At 39.3% G+C, this 16755-nt stretch overlaps 1 protein-coding gene across 3 annotated transcripts; it reads left to right on the top strand.

The window, feature by feature from the left end:
- Positions 1–165: 165 nt before the first annotated feature.
- Appl (amyloid-beta-like protein) lies at positions 166–15948 on the top strand. Of its 3 annotated transcripts, none has more exons than XM_034333684.2 (15): positions 166–445; positions 6501–6554; positions 6822–6953; positions 7369–7495; positions 7897–7987; positions 8319–8449; positions 11043–11262; positions 11334–11544; positions 11693–11866; positions 11951–12022; positions 12098–12288; positions 12426–12586; positions 12661–12887; positions 12986–13132; positions 13264–15948. In XM_034333684.2, the coding sequence occupies exons 1-15, from the start codon at positions 389–391 to the stop codon at positions 13372–13374; spliced, it is 2106 nt and encodes a 701-aa protein (XP_034189575.1). In that variant the 5' UTR covers positions 166–388; the 3' UTR covers positions 13375–15948. The 3 variants fall into 3 exon arrangements, with proteins under 3 accessions (XP_034189575.1, XP_034189577.1, XP_034189574.1); XM_034333686.2 differs by having other exon boundaries at positions 11684–11866; positions 12486–12586; XM_034333683.2 differs by having other exon boundaries at positions 11684–11866.
- Positions 15949–16755: the final 807 nt, after the last annotated feature.

Here is a 16755-nt window from a genome sequence, read left to right as displayed (position 1 = left end):
GTTTGAAATCACGATATTCCCGCCACATTATTGACTGACCACTGCGCGCATGTGAATGCACCCTTCAACGCGGTCATCCAACTAAGACGGTTTCTGATTGGTCGAATCGTTTCAGCGGCATCGGCGCCGCGCTCCGCCGCCATCTTGATTTCTTGTCAAGCGACCCACCCAGCAGCAGTGTCACAGTAGTACGCTGTGCTCTCGTATACAGCGGGTGAATGGTGTCCCGGGTACAAGTAAATTTGTTCAGCGACGTTTCTGACGTTTGTTAATCGGTGCATCGTCGGATCCTGCGTAAAAGATCGCGGTGAAGCGGTATCGTCAAGCAAGGGATCTCAACGAACATCTTATCGAGGGAGTTTAAAAAAGGTCAGCCAAGGAAGGAAAGATGAAGGGGATGCTGGTGCCCGCACTGCTGGGCGTCTTGATGGTCTGCCGGGTCCAGGTGAGTAACAGTATCATTTACACGTACGATCGTGAAAACACGAAGGTAACGAAAGGTGTGAAACGAACGAGAATCGATCATCGTCTCGAATAATATTTTTCTCCTTGTCAGTTTCTCGATTTTTTTTTTTCTTTCCTTTCTTCTTTTACCTTGTCGACGAACAAGCGACAAATGTCACGCGCAACGCGCATCACGATCGATGTAGTGGCTACGCTGCACTTGTCCCGTGAATGGTTCCTTTGAAATGCTCGCCGATTAAACCCTGCTACCTGTCAATCGATGCCTCGCGATACTCGATGCGTTCATTTCGAGTGCATTACTAAACCGTGTACCTTGTAACGATCGACAGCTTCGTAGATTCTCGACGAATGTTTGCCTACGGTGAAGACTACGCGATCAAACGCCTACCGTACTCCAACGCTCTTTCCATGCGACCGAGCGGCATTAATCGAATCTGACGTTATACAGTCAGGGATAAAATTAAGCGTACAAGTGGTGATAATCGATATTTTTCAAACTAAATAAAAATTAGATACACTAATCAATGTAAACAGGAATTTTAGTTGTAAGATATGTAATGAGTAATTGAATTTAAAAGACGAGGCAATTTTATAAAATGGGAACCTGTCAATCATTTTTCTTTACAAGCTTTCAGCTTCCAATCGATATACCATACATATCTGGTATAACAAGTCCTTTGATTTGTCATGGCGTGTCACTTCCGGAGCATCCATTTTAAGAGGGTTAAAAATGAATTCAATCTACTTTGAAATATTTGTTGTATAGTAATTAAATTTAGATTTATAATAAACATTTTTCTGATCAACCATGAAAAACACTCGTGCCCGCAACTCGTCCGTTTAATTTTCTCTCCGACTGTACATCGTGTACAATATCCGTCCTCGCTACTTTGCCGGCTATTTTCATCGTTAATGTCATGTATCGTAACACGGCAATGTTAATTAGTCGTTTTTATCGAGCAACCGTTTCAGATTTTAAATCAGAAACGTAGTTTTTCCTAACGATTAGAAACATTGCAAAGGGAATTATAAGCTGTCATAAACCGGTTGATTGAACGCTCTAGCAGTTGACACTAATTAATGGCTTTCGTTGCAACGAAAAGAGATACGGTGTAATTACGCGTTTACGATCGAACGTCACTTTTAGGGTTTTTAAATATCATTGGTATCTTTATTGGAAACAATATACTGTCTACTTATCAGTTGCGAAGTGTCACCTTTTGAAAACCGCCATAAAGAATATGGCGGCAAATTCAAATTGACTACTAGTTGTCCGAACACCGTTTAAGTGAATTTCACGTGCATCGTACACGATTGTCATTTAATCAAGTAGATGGATCTAACCTAACTCCATAAATTGAAATTGTTAACAATCTTATTGAATTAGCGTGCATCTTCTCGTTTGGTCGTAAAAAATAAGCACGGACGCTTTTTAAAATGTTTCAAAGCGCACCCATCCCAGAGGGAAGTAACGTTGTGTATGCGCAATTTATCACGCACGAACGAACATAAGCGAAACTCCCATAAGAGGCACAGACCAACTAGAGATTGCAAATACATACCTAAAGTCGTAAAACGGATTTGCTAGCGATTTTCTTGTTAACGTTAATTCCACGAGACAGTTCAATTCACGTGGCTCGTTGCGAGCTATCCTCATGAAATAGGATCGCTTGTAATAGAGGGGAAAGTCTGTTCCCGAAAAGTGTCCCGCCCTAAAACACTTAGCGCGCCAAATTTAAATAGTATTATCACAATCGAAGCATTTTATTATTAAATTTTTAACTGAATCGATTTGTTCGATATTTAAATTGAAATTATTTAAATTATCAGGAAGAAAATGATTAAAGTTCCTCGAATCATTTCAATTTGAACGTTTATATTTCTCTCAGCGTAATTACGATCTTCACCTAGATTCAATTAAAAAGGCAAACGCGTGTCGCATGATTGAAACGCACGTTCAAAGCTTTTCCCTTGCTTTTCGATGTTTCCTTATTATAACCGCGGTTTCGTTTTTACCGCACAGCCGGAGTTTTCGCGGGATTGAGGTAAAAAAGAAGGGAGAAAAAAAAAGATGTTTCGACGCTTTAAATGCACACTTCTTGTCCCCCATGTTGCCGAACGAGAAAATGCTCTGGTAATGGAGCACAGAGTAAATGAGGACGAAAGAGTTTCAATGCATTTTTCATTTTCCATGCAGATTCTTTTTTAAGGTCACCTTTCACGACGCTGTCTTCTTTCATTTTAATACCCTATACCCGCTTTCTTCTTCTCCTCTTCTCCTGCTTTTTTATTTTTCCATTAATCGGATCGCGTGTTAATTCATTAACGACACCAGGTCTTTTCCGTGAATACAGATGATTCCGTACCAGATATTTTATGTAGTTCAACATTAATTTAAATATAAATTTAGGAAAGTTTCTGCTCCGCTCTGCAAGGGTTAAACACCTTTCATCCCGAACGTAGTCATAAGACGTCATACCGCATAACCGGCTGGTGTCATAAGATGTCAAGCTCGACGCAGCGGGGTCACCGTACAATTATCGACCAATTTAACGACCAGCATCCTTCCGAATGCTTTGAATTCCATAATTTTCCTGTTAGCCTGTCGATTAAGCATTCGTCTTTCAAGGGTTTCGCCTCGAACAAGAGAACCCGAAGGTTTTTGATCGTTTCGCTCGAACAACACTCGGTACGGCGTCGCTTTCTATTCCGCCTGTGAACGCTTCAACAAGTTTAACAATACGGTGTTAATAAATCGCCGAACAGCTCGTAAGGGTCATTCGAGTAGCAGACGGTGCTTATAAATTAACAGCTACCACGACGACCTAAATTCTTCTGTTCCTACGTAATTGTTAGCCCTGGATGCTTCTGGACAGAGGTGGTCGAAACGTAGTTTCCATCGTTGGTTCTGATATAAAATGTGAAATTTCTTGGAGTCATCTTCCAGAGCATCTTAAGAAAAAGGGAACGAGGGTTTGATTTCGGTGCGTCAGCGTCTGAAAACTGTTCCGCGCGGTGTCGCGTGTGCTCGAAGCTCCTTAAGGCTGCGGTCAGATTCGCTTTAAGTGCATTAAGTAAATCCACTTAGATCGAATCTTATATAAAACGTCCGGTAATCAGCTTTAAAGGGTTGCATTCCCAGACGTGTGTCAAAGGAAACTGTCGCGAATCTTGCCTGTTGTTATCTAGGATAGGTGTACGGAGACGGCACCTAGTATCGGACATTAGCTATACCTAAAAGAACTGATATGTCACAAAATTGTTTGAACCGCCTTTATTTTGACGGTTGAAACAATTTTGTCACATTTCAATTCTTTAAAGCTAATGTCCGACATTAGGTGCTATGCCGTACGATACTAGGGGAACTCCTACCACATTGGCTCGGTCCATAGCGATATCATGCCCGGGTTAATTTTCGGCTGAAGATCTTCTTTGGGCATTGTCGTTATTAAACTGGAAGATGCGTAGGATGATATTCGAGAGGGAACGAGCGGAAATGGGAACAGAAACGTAGCCAGAAACCTGATTTCACTCGATCCTGCTCGCCGAGAAATGGAGATCGGTAAGAAGCCTCTCTTGTTATGGCTCGCGCGACACGCTCCCACACGCGTGAAATTATTCTACGCTTGCTGGTTAGCTTCCAGACAAAAAGGTAATGCTCGATGTAGGTTCATCAATGCGGCGCAAGTGAAACATCGTTTAACCCTTTCATCGGTGAGGCTGCGTACGCACTGTCGAGACCACGTTGACGAACGCTCTTGAAATCCTTGGAATTCGCATGCTCAGGGTAGCATTAATGGATCAGCTGAGAACTGATGATTATTTGGGACAAGAACAGTCATTTGGCTATACATATTTAGTCAGTTACGTAATATACGTTCCTCTTCCATTACCATGATACAGAATAATGAAATATTATTTCTTTGGTTGTATTTCACTTTCTGAATGGAAAGAGAACCGAGCCATTGTATTTAAATTAACATAATAATACCGATATGCTATATTTAAAAATGAACGGATTTGCATCCGTTTCCACGGATAATGTATTTACGTAGTAACAAACGAAAATGTAAAGTCCAATTGAATATTTTCAATCATAAATGGTGTATTAAATATCGCGGATAAAAAACTTTGTATTGTGTATTCGTTATGATAATGTTCGTTATTGGATATTCTATTCGTACATTAAAATCGGAGCTGAATTATTGAATATTTTGTGGAATTTAAATAACTTCAGGCTCTCTCCATGGTCCGCCGTCAAAACTTCATGAAACTGGAAATGAAAAATTTGTTTCAACCCGAGGAATTTTTCTTTATTTATTCCAACTATTTCTGGTGAACGGGTAGTATATATTTTGTGGGTGATCAGGGCTATTCTAGACCCCATTTGGTTACGCCAATGGATGCAGTCAAGGTGTGGCCAACACGTTATGCGACGTAAACGTCGTCGCGAATTACATCGAGGTGTATGTCACGATCTCTCTTTGCATTCTCCTCAAGGTAGTAATAAGAGTAACTGGTGTTGCTAGACTGGAATTCTGCTTGTTGATCCGGGTTACATGTTGATGAGAGATGATCAGTTATCGGAAGGCTAGAACTGGTCATCAGCTATCATGTCTGAAAGACATTAATGAAACTCTTATGTAGCCATTTTCCTCAAACTTTAAGCTTTAATTTCATGTACCATAAGTGCCATTTTGCCGTACTTTTATGTCATGAAATTTCATAATTAATGGAACGATCAATTCATTGATCATTTCATATTGAATATTTGAAACGCAATGCAACGAAGGGCTAAAATACATAATAAAATTGTTATTATTATCAATGCAGAAAGTTTAAGGCATCTTGATAATTAAAGTCGTCGAAGATAAGAAGAATCATTTAAAATCAACGTTCTTACAAAGTGAAGTTAAACGTACAGCGTCTTCTTTCACTTCCAAGAAACTTTCAACTTCTTTTAAATTAAATCACGAATTTTGATTGCCCAAGGAATTGGAAGTCAGCGAGCAAGTCCCATTAGCAGCTGAATCCTGAACCTCCGATTTCTAAAAGAGCCTTCTGCAAAATTACTTAAGTTTCTTATGCAGTCTGCTTTTTTTTAGAAAGAAGTCATCTGTTCAGTTTGTAGAAGGATTTTTAAGAGAAAGATTAATAACAAATTAATTTAGAACTTTACAATTTCACAGTTCTTACAATTTTAGAATCTTAGAATTGGAGATGAACCTTTGTAGAGGGATACACCCACCCTCTCTCGTACTTAATCGAATGCCAAGGGATCTAAATGAACTCAACCACCACCCAAGTATACAATCAAAGATACTTATAACCAGTTCTTTAGTTTCAACATCTAATTACCTGTGTAACTTGTTTCGAGGCCTCTAGTTTAATACCTTTTATTGTATCGATCGATCGAGCATTCGAAAGGTCGTTCAAACGGTTTAGGAATTAGGGAAACCGGAAAGAACGCGATTATAGGTCGCTACGAGGGTATTCTGAATTCTCGATGGAAAGAGGGATTTTTTTTTACGAGATTACCAGGGAGAAACAGGAACGATATTTGTTCTTCGAAATGGGAAATTACAATTTGATAGATTCTGGGATTTCGTTGAGATCCTTTCATCCCCCACGTTTGATGTTGTAATTTTTCTTTCCTTTTTTTTCTTTTAACACGTTGAATGCCATGTCACCCATATCTCCTTTGAATTATCAAAGAAAGCCATTATCTATATTATTAGAAATTTGATTACTTATCTAATTAAAATTATTTTTATTAGGTATTTGAAATAACGGATAGTGGAAATAACAAAATATTTAAAAAATAATAAATAAAATTAAAAAAAAAAAAATATCTAACGAAATTTTTAATAGCGTTTACCTGGCAGTCAACCTGTTAAAGGGTTAATATCTATAATTGATCGATTCTCGTTTAAATATTCAACGAATGAAATGTAGAGGGATGGTTGATAGTGAAAAATCTTAGAAGCGTATAATTTCACGGTAGTTCGAATGTCAGTGTGCTTTCTGCATTGCAGGCAGTGTCGGAGAGGCTCGAGTTGGCACCCGCTGGAGGAAGATCAGAGCCCCAGGTGAGTACCACTTCAAACTTCACGCTTCCTTTTCCTTACGAATGTCATCGAGCCCTCTACACTCGGATTTAACATCACCGCGAAATTCACTGCTACACGTGATACGTTTGAATGTCACTTCCGGTCGAAACTCATCGACTTCCCATTCATCCTTTTTTCATACACGCGACAGAATATTTTCTTCGAATCCGTCCGAGCAAGCAAATGAATTTATCTAAATTTATGTGAATTAATTAAATTAGCAATTACTTTAAACGGTTTGCGAAGGTGGCCACGTTATGCGAAGCTGGAGAGGTGTATCTGGCGCAACACATGGGCGAACAGGGTCGTTGGGTTTCCTCGACCGACAAGAAGAGCTGCATGACAGACAAGTTAGAGATCCTCGAATATTGCAAGAAGGTAAGGGATTAATTAATTAACTATTGAAATTAATTTTAAGAAACAGCCATGATGGACAGAAATTTGAATAGGTTTGATAATTCTACCAATAATACACAAGATTGACTGACATGCATTGAGAAGGATCATCCATAATTTCCTGAAATAAATGAAATGACGTTTCAATTTCCTGGGAATTGTACCATTGATGGATGCTCTGATTAACCCAAGTTTGGATTTACATATTCATTTCTATTAAGATAGAATTTAGCCTATTAAGATAGACCACCCAAGTTACGCCAATGGTTGCAACCGCATTCGAGTGCACCGAATGAACGCTGCAATCTTCGACGCTTTCTCATCTGCAATAAAATGTTCCCTTTATTAAATCCGTAATGCGCGGTTAATGGATGATCGAATTGGTATCGTGTTCTAGGCATACCCGAAGAGAGACATTACCAACATCGTCGAGTCCTCGCACTACGTGAGGGTTAGTGGATGGTGCAAGCCAGGAAGGACTAAATGTAAATTGTCGCGTTGGGTGAAGCCTTACAGATGTCTCGGTATGTATGCAAATCTACGAAGGAAAAATCAGAAGAATTATTTAAAATAACCATCAGCTTCGAGTTAACTTACAAGCTTATCCGTGAACGACCCCAGCGAGTGACTCTGATTCTCAGTTTCTGCCGTATTGATTCCTTTGGATCGTCGAGTATGTTGTAGCGGGAGAGCCGGTGTTAAGGGGGTTCTACCCTTTAGCTTTCTAATTAAATATACTAATTAAATATCTTATACCGTTTCTATCTTATATTCACGAAGGTTCTTAATATTATTTTTGTCAAACTTTGTATTAAAGAGTTAATCCCGTTTAGTAAGTAAATAAATATAACAAACAATGACCGGATTTTAGAATGCAGTCACACTCTATTCAGGAAATACAAGAAATATGCTTTTCTTTTCCTAGAGGGACCGTTCCAAAGTGATGCGTTACTCGTGCCAGAAGGCTGCCTCTTCGACCATCTCCACAATCAGACAAAATGTTGGGAATCTCACCGGTAAGCAAGCAAATATCAAAGAAGACACTGCAACGCCTCTATTGTATCGATTTGCCTATCCGACACCACGTAACTCTATCCATCTTGGCACACGTTTCACCTTATTGGAGTTCACAGTTCGATAATCTCCTACTTGGAGTGGCTATTGTCATTGGCGTAGCTAGGATTTTCGTCTGCGGTAGGCCAGGTTTCCTAGGTTTATTAAACAGAATTATAATTTTATAATTTTCCTAATTTCAATAATGATTTATTCACCGACTGACCCGGCCAGCATCGTTACAGATACGTTTATCAGACAAGGAGTACTGTAACTCGGACATGTCTGTTTCAGATGGAACACAACCGCGGCAGACACCTGCAGAGAGAGAAACATGAACCTGAGGAGTTTCGCGATGCTGCTACCCTGCGGTATATCCTTGTTCTCTGGTGTCGAGTTCGTGTGCTGCCCGAAACACCTGAAAGGTACGTAACGTACGTACATTCTCATTCCACCATATTCATTCATCAACGGTTCTGCGCGCTGAATAGAGCTCTCGCGTTGAATTGCATGAACGAAGCTCAAAGAAAGCATTGGAACCTGAAAGATATTTGGTAATTACGTGAATGTAGTACAAACTTAATATGTAAATCCTTAGTAATTTTCGTCCGGAGAGTCGGCGACGCATGGTACTTAGGCTCTAGGCTAGACTAAACTTGTCAATTTTCCTATAGATATAGGAAATTGCTTCCCTGATAGATACTAAGAACCCATCTGAAAACTCAACGACCATGTTCTGTGTAATTACCAAATATGTTTCATTGGAAGCCGCGAGTTTTCATAGATAAGTGTGTATAGCATGAAAACATACGCGGACATCGAATCGATCATTTCAACTGAACATTTGGCGTGCAAGAGGAACAGTAGGTACGTGTTATTGTAATTCGATCGACAAATAAAGAGGGCAGTATTATTACGTAGTTCGATATCCATGTCACAGATCTCTGTTACCTTGGAACATGTTCTTTCTGGTCGTTTTGATTTCTTTACACTAGGAACGAAGATTAGGGAACTCTGTTAGAATAAGCGATACAATGATAAAAATTTGCAAACTTTTGGAAGAAACCGTGAAGAAACTTTTAAAAACTTTCTTTACTGGATATAAAAATGTCAAGTTTCGGAAGATTAAAGTGATCGCTACGAAGGAAAGGAAGGCGAAGAGCGAAGGGAGGGAAAAAATATTGAAATATATTCAGTATCTATTAATTCCTCGTTCGAGCGTCAATAAAAATTCTCATTTCCTCGGCTTTGAGCCATTTTCAATCAAGCGTTACCGTAAGTGCACAAAGAAAATAACTGTACGGGATTATTCGAAAAGAATGTATCGATGAGTACTTGAAATACTCGTAACATTTGAAAATGTGTAAATTATAGAGAAAAGTCGGATTCTTGACTTATTTTATTAAATGAATTTCTCGACTATTCTGCCTCCCCTATACTATAGAGTCATCCAAATTTAATGTCAGATCTTCAAATTGAAATAAAATGCAAAGTATGCGATTTTTCTATGGTTTCTTTATTTTAACACAAAGTCTACTGTATGAAATAATTTGCGTTTTATTTCAATTTGAAGATGTGCGACATTCAATTCCAATAACCCTGTATATTTCTCTTCTATTGAATTTGACTGCGTCGTATAGAAATTCGCGAATGGAATCACGGTATTTTTCAAATAAGCTTGTATCTCGATTCTCCGTCTTCTTCCCGTCAGTTTCATCCCCTGTCACTTCTATCTCCCTCGCTCTCGTACAATCAATAACCCGTCCGTCGACGACTGCGCGCAACGTAACAAACTATGGGCACTATGCCTCTTTCTCCTCGCTCCTGCGCATCTTTTCTTTTCCACGTACGATACCGAGATACCTTATAGCTAATAAACCCGATCCAATATTGCTTGCCCATCGTGGGAGGGTTTGTACGCCAGCCAATTCGCTGTACATACACACGCGACCGTGTTACCACCCTGCGTACTTTTCAAATCAATAGAAACGACCGATGAATCACCGTCTCTCATCGTCTCGTCTACGGCAATAAAACTTGAAATACATCCCGAACCCTTCGGCCGGGTCGCGACGACTCACCGAAATTTCATACCAAAAGTATCATAGTCATTAACGTAATTAAGGGATGGGCCACAAAAAGAGCATAGAATGAATGTATCCACTTCCAAATTTTATTACATTTTTTTTCTAAGTTAGTGTCTTTAGAATTAGGGTCCTGGGAGCTCCTCCTACCCCCGAAAGTACCGTTTCCTTTGAAGAAACGTATGTACCTTGCAGAGAAAATATTTCTCTATCGAATGAAATTCTTTGCTCGCAGGAATTTGTTTATACCGTTATTTTTAAATGAGCCGAGAGTCGAGGTGGAAGGTTTTTTACCGCGGCAATTTTCACGGACGATCGAGCAAAGCGTATTTCCTCTCCCCGTCTACGTGGAAAAGCGAAGCCCGTTGATTGAGTTCCGTTCTTTTCGATATCGTCGATCAAATCTTCCTGTTTCTTTCTACCGAAAAAAGGAAACCCGCAGACTTTTGTCGATATGAACAGGCGCAATATTGTATTCCGCGAGAGAGAGTGAAGGGAGAAAAAAATTGCCGTCACAACCACCGCGTGACCCAGATAAAAGGATAGCGATGAGGATACGCCGGGCAAAGCTTTTGTCTGCCTTTGCAGAACTCGAGAAGTCAGCTCATCAGCGTGTCTATTCTCGGAGAATGGAACATCTCGAGAACCTAGTTAGCCAAGACGGCTTGTCCTCTTCAACATAACAGAGACAAATTAGAGTTTTTCAGGGTGGGGAACGCAAAAAGCCTATGCTTCGCGAATTTTCAGATCCACCTCCTTTACACGGGGATCGTTCGCAATGCCACCGCTCGCAGGATCGTTCCATCCACTAAAATAAGCGAGAAACGTAGAGTAACATTCTTTCATACTCGGCTTCATTTTCGAGAGAATTCAATTTAACGATTCTATTCGAGGAGAATTGGAATTTCAACGATCGTTTCCGAATGATTTACAGAGAATATGAAAGCGAAGAAACCGATCGACTTACCGATTCCGAAAGGCGTGGACGAGGACCTGGACGAGGACGAGGATGATCTTGACGACGAGGATGACATGGATGCCGACGCGGACGACGATGACGATTCCGACGCTGATTCCGAGGACGTGCTCAACGATCAACCCGACGATGACGAGAGCGACGAAGAGTATCTGGATGATTACGACACTACGACAAGGTAAATCCTCGTTATCCCCCTTGTACGATTAATCCGAAGACCCTTGTTAACCAATCGCGACGATCTTGTAGTCGGTTACCAACAACGATTTCAACGACGGAGAAGCCGAAACTGGATGCCACCGCGATGCCGCTACCGGTCAGCACCAGCACGCAACAATCCCCTCAGTCTCAGAGCACACCTGATCCGTATTTAACTCATTTCGACCCTCGTTCGGAACACCAGAGCTACAAGCAAGCACAAATGAGGCTGGAGGAGGTGCACAAGGAGAAAGTGACAAAAGTAAGCGGTTGGTGTTATCGTTTAGCTTGGCCCTTTTTACAGTAGTATCGCTTAGCGAGGGACAATGAAGAGTTTTCAAAGGGCAATTCAAATCACGCGGGACACTAGTGTCGAAATCTTTGTGCTACAACGTTTTCAGGTGATGAAGGACTGGAGTGATCTCGAGGAAAAGTATCAGGACATCCGTGCCCACGACCCGGTCGCTGCTGACGCGTTCAAACGATGGATGACCACGCGATTCCAGGAGACTGTTGCTGCTCTCGAGGAAAGCGGGGCTGCTGAGAAGCATCAGCTTAGCGCTATGCATCAACAGAGAGTGCAGGTATGTTTGTTGTAAAAGAGAATCAAAGAGAATTGGATTCCAAGGAATGGTAAAAAATTTTATAGAACTGTGTTAATGTTGCAGGAAGCCGTCAAGCAAAGAAACGACGAGGCAATGTCGTGCTACACTGCTGCTTTGAATGAGACACCACCAAACGTAGGTGCCCCATTGAATTTTCTACATTTACAAATAATAAATACATTACAAGCTTTTTCTGTCTATTCCGTTCAGATGCATCGTATCCAGAAATGCCTGCAGAAACTTCTTCGAGCTCTGCACAAAGATAGACATCACACGATCGCCCACTACAAACATCTGCTGGACAGCAGCTTGGAACAAGCTCAGCGTGAAAAGCCAGCCACGTTAGAACATTTGGCGGAAATCGATAGAATCACCAATCAGAGTCTCTTGATGCTAGAACGGTAACGTGTCAGTTTAATGAAACGTCGCTATCACAATGTATCAACGTGCTAGATCTTGAGAATTGCGAAAGAGAGGAACGTATTTTTGCCTTATAGAATACTATATGAAGGATTTTTTCGTTCGTTATTTCATTTAGGTATCCTGATTTAAGCGCGAAAATTGGCCGCCTTATGGATGATTACGTTTTGGCCCTCAGGAGCAAAGATGAGACTCCAGGACTGCTGTTAGCGATGACGCGAGAAGCGGAAGCAGCCATTTTAGATAAATATCAGGCTGACGTTACCAGCAAACAGCAGGGTAACTATTTACTCGGAGAGTAAATTTTTATTGCAATAATTTTTATTGCAATAAAAATCTATTGTTCCCTTTAGAAAAAGAGCATCAGAAGCAACTTGAACGAGCACGCAAAGAGCAACGCAAAGCAGAACGCGGCGAATTACGTACCGAACAGGCGCAGCAAGAAGAGAATGACTCGATAAATGATAATAAAGATACTGAACAACAACCAGAACAACCGTCAGCAGTAGCCGCTATGCACAGCGAAGGACTGATTAGGGCAGCACATAGTATGACACATGACATTTCTCATTCTGAACCGGTAAGATTGATTGATAAATGTAATAAATGATTTTTACTATGTCAATAATATTATATTGACAAATGAAATGTTTCTTGTCTGTTTCCCTGTAAATGCAGGGTTACTCTCTGAGAAGGGAGGCTTATCACAGGGAAAGTCGATCCGTCTACTTCACACTTGCGTTTGCTGGAATTGCACTTATGGCTGCTGCGATCGTAGGTGTCGCGGTATTTAAAAGACGCAGTGCAAGGAGCCCCCACAGTCAGGTACATTTAAATAACTATATCTTACTTTAAAAAACGAACATCATTTTATGAGCAATACTGATTTAAGTATCAGGTGTACACTGAGCGCAATAAGAACACTTAATTATATTATACGCGTGATTCTTAAACAGGGTTTCATCGAGGTTGATCAAGCGGCTACACCGGAGGAACGGCATGTCGCGAACATGCAAATAAACGGATACGAAAATCCTACATACAAATACTTTGAAGTTAAAGAATAATCGAATCACCTTGGTCTACAAACATTTTAATTTTGAAACTGGTCTTTAATTGTCCGTTCTTCAAGAATCTCATAGTATTTTGTTAGTGTAAGATATCTTTCAGATCCGAGGTTCTTCCGAAGATTGAGAAAAGAAAAAGAAATATCCAGCAAAAAAAAAAAAAAAAAAAACAGTATACAAATTTACATCTTAGTGATATATGGAAATAAAATCTGTCCATAGGGAGATAGGTATATCGCGAAAACGGAGTATCATTGTTTCGTCGTCTCTTTATATCGCTGGTGGTGTACCACGACCATATTTAACGATCTACGATATGTATAAAGCAATGTTATAATTAGATATAACATTTAAGTAGATAGAAGTGATATGAGTTTATTATCTGCTCGTACCATGAGAAATTATCTACGGGACAATGTGAAAGGAAAACAACACGCCAATGTGCCATATTATGGAAAAGCGAGATAAAAAGATAATTGTCTTCGGAAGTATCTCATACACGTTGTTTTCGTTTCGTTGTCATTTACAATGTTACCGAGAGAGCAACAAAACGCAGAAAGTAGCGCTGGCAATAATGGAAATCAATTATTACACTCGGTAACGTCACTCGAACCGCTGAGTATATTTATAATAAAACACAATAATCTCTCAATTGGTTTCAAGTGATTTGCAAACGAGAGAACAATACGAGAACACGACGTCTCACCGATACAAGCGTTCACGGTATGCGTGGCAGTTGCGCTCTTTGCTGTAATTTCTGAGTTCTGATATTTTTGGAGGTAGTAAATGGCAATAATGGTTACGCAGCTTAAATAAACTACGTGGAAAAAAAAATAAATAAATAAAAGTGGTAGCAGCGGTAGCGGCTTGCACGGCGGCAACATAAATGTATAATCCGATTTAAGAAAAACGAAAAAGAAGAAAAATGTAAAAAAAAAAAAAGATGGCATATTACCTAGCACTATACGCGAAAGAGATTAATTAACGCTATGACACTCTTTAAAAATATCAGAACGGCGATCGATGCACGTTCACCTTCGTGATGCAGCTGTTTTTTCATCTCCGTTCGATTCCCACTGCCTGATTTTTTCAGCGACCTTTCAGTACTTAACGTCTACTTAGATTATACAACTTTATACTTAAGAGATTAAAAAAAAGAGAAGAAAGAAAAATCATGAACGTATCTAAAGTTTAAAAAACAAAATGAGCAAGATATTTTATCATTCCATAACACAAGAGTCCACGATATCTTATCCGAGGTGCTGTCCGAATGTAATGCACGGAAAATATTCGATAGACTTGTTCGACTTGGACGAATAACGTTCGTTGGGAAAAGCGAACAAAATCGGAAAGAGTCACGCCGAGGCTGTCGAATAAGAGGAACAGTTAACTGGAGTTTTTTTGAGTGGCATTAGTACCTCCGATTTAGGTCGAATAAGTGGCAACTATTTAAAGCAAGCGTTTCTCTCCTATTTTCTTTTAATTTTTTTTTTTTTTTTTTTTTTTTTTATTTTTCTTTTTCATTTCATCGTTCCTTTTCGAAAGATGGTTCATACAATAATTATCTTAGGATATTAATATATATTATAATATTATATATATTATATATAATATATATGAACGCGTATATATATTATATATATTATAACGATAATATATTACATGTTTAATGCTTATATATTTGTATATGGTCAAATGGTAGTAGGCTGCACTTTAGCCAGGGTCGCGTGGGAAAGCATAGCTTTCAATGATACAAGATTTATTTGCATGTCTTACGTTTAAACTGTACATTATTTTTAATCGTATCCAGTCGAACGAATCGTTCTGTATGTACAATTAAAACAGTCTTTAGCCGTACAAGTATTAAGGTGACCTTAACTTCTTACCAATTTTCTGTGAACGTTGTAATTAGTTATACCTATACATATATCGTATTTGTTTAATTTCTGCGAAAAATAAATTAAGCGCTATATGCGCAAACAGAGGACACTGAATATCCTTGGATTCCTATAAGCGCACGTGAAGCAGCTGCCTTCCTATTTAACATAAAATAAAAAAAGTTTTGTCTCACGCAACTCCGGTGGAAGGATGAGCCGATAATAAAAAAAAGAAAAAAAAAAAATAAGTATGTATACACAGGCACACACATTCGCGCATCGCTAAGTGTTAAAAATATTTTAGATATATTATAAAATGATAGCAATTAACCGTAATGTCTATGGATACAACAAAAGCATAGCATCGATGCGTTAATAATAATATTCCATGTACGCGTGTGTGTGTGCGTGTGTGTGTAATATATGAACAGAATATATACATAGATATATACATGTATACCTATCAAATTAACTATACATTATGTACCTATAGCATATAGTCGTTGAAACGAGAAGGAAACCATTGACACGTCGCGTGTGTAAAACCTGACTTGATACGAATTCACAGATGTTGAAGAGTATACAGTACACGTTATAATGATTTTTCTTCGTTCAGACTAGACACTGTACTTTCTTTCGATCGTGATTTCTATCAGTTGTACAAAAAAAAAAAAGAAAAAAACGAGAATAAAACAAAGGTGGTATGCGATCATATAATGATTGACCTACGTTAACGGATGTGTTTTTGCTAATCGTATCTCTAATGATGAAGCACCTTTGAGCTGACAATGTTTATCAATCTACGTTGATAATATACAGGTGTACAATCAGGGCCGGCGCTGTGTACAATCTTCACATGAAAAGAAACGAGAAAATTTATTTACCACTTATCAATTTGTGGCTTTCTTTTCAAAATGTACACAAGAATTGGAAGATTAACTTCCGGTGCGCGCGCATTTCGTAGTAGTAAAAATGGACGAATGGAGAAATCCCATTCGTGAGTTTCCAGAGTTTGAAGAAGGGCGGGGTTGAACGATCGCTTTGTGTCAGTATGCGTGTATCTTTGTCTTTTTACACGCCTTTGTCTGAATACTGATCTAGGACAATACATTGACTACCTGGTTCAATCGTTAGCTGTTCAAATGGCGCGCGCCGGAATTCAGTTTTCCGGTTGTTTATACACTTTGAAAATGAAGGCGTAGATTGCGAAATAATAAAAGAATTTTCAGTTGCGCTAATTGTGAATAATCTAATAATGCTTTTATATAGCGAACGAAGGAAGAGGATAGGTTATTTTAACGACGACCTTGGCCGCGGGGAATAAAAAAGCTAACGGTAGCTGGAGATGCCCCTTTGGAAGCATATCAGTTTAGGTCTGTTAATTTGACAATGTCATCGTCATCAGACTTCAAGATATTGTGAATTTGCATCGAGCCACCCTGTATAAGTTTAAGAATTGATTTTTGTAAAGAGGTAATAAATATCTACCGAGATAATTAACTTT

The sequence above is a fragment of the Osmia lignaria genome, chromosome 2 (genome assembly GCF_051020975.1).
Source record: "Osmia lignaria lignaria isolate PbOS001 chromosome 2, iyOsmLign1, whole genome shotgun sequence".
Taxonomy (NCBI): Eukaryota; Metazoa; Arthropoda; class Insecta; order Hymenoptera; family Megachilidae; genus Osmia; species Osmia lignaria.
This window is presented reverse-complemented; position numbering and strand designations above follow the sequence as displayed.

Bases quoted from the DNA above. Each gene is read 5' to 3' on its own strand.
- Appl (XM_034333683.2), top strand. From the start codon at position 389: ATGAAGGGGATGCTGGTGCCCGCACTGCTGGGCGTCTTGATGGTCTGC. The intron at 7,988-8,318 runs GTAAGCAAGCAA...TGTCTGTTTCAG, and splicing joins AAATGTTGGGAATCTCACCG to ATGGAACACAACCGCGGCAG. The intron at 8,450-11,042 runs GTACGTAACGTA...AATGATTTACAG, and splicing joins CTGCCCGAAACACCTGAAAG to AGAATATGAAAGCGAAGAAA.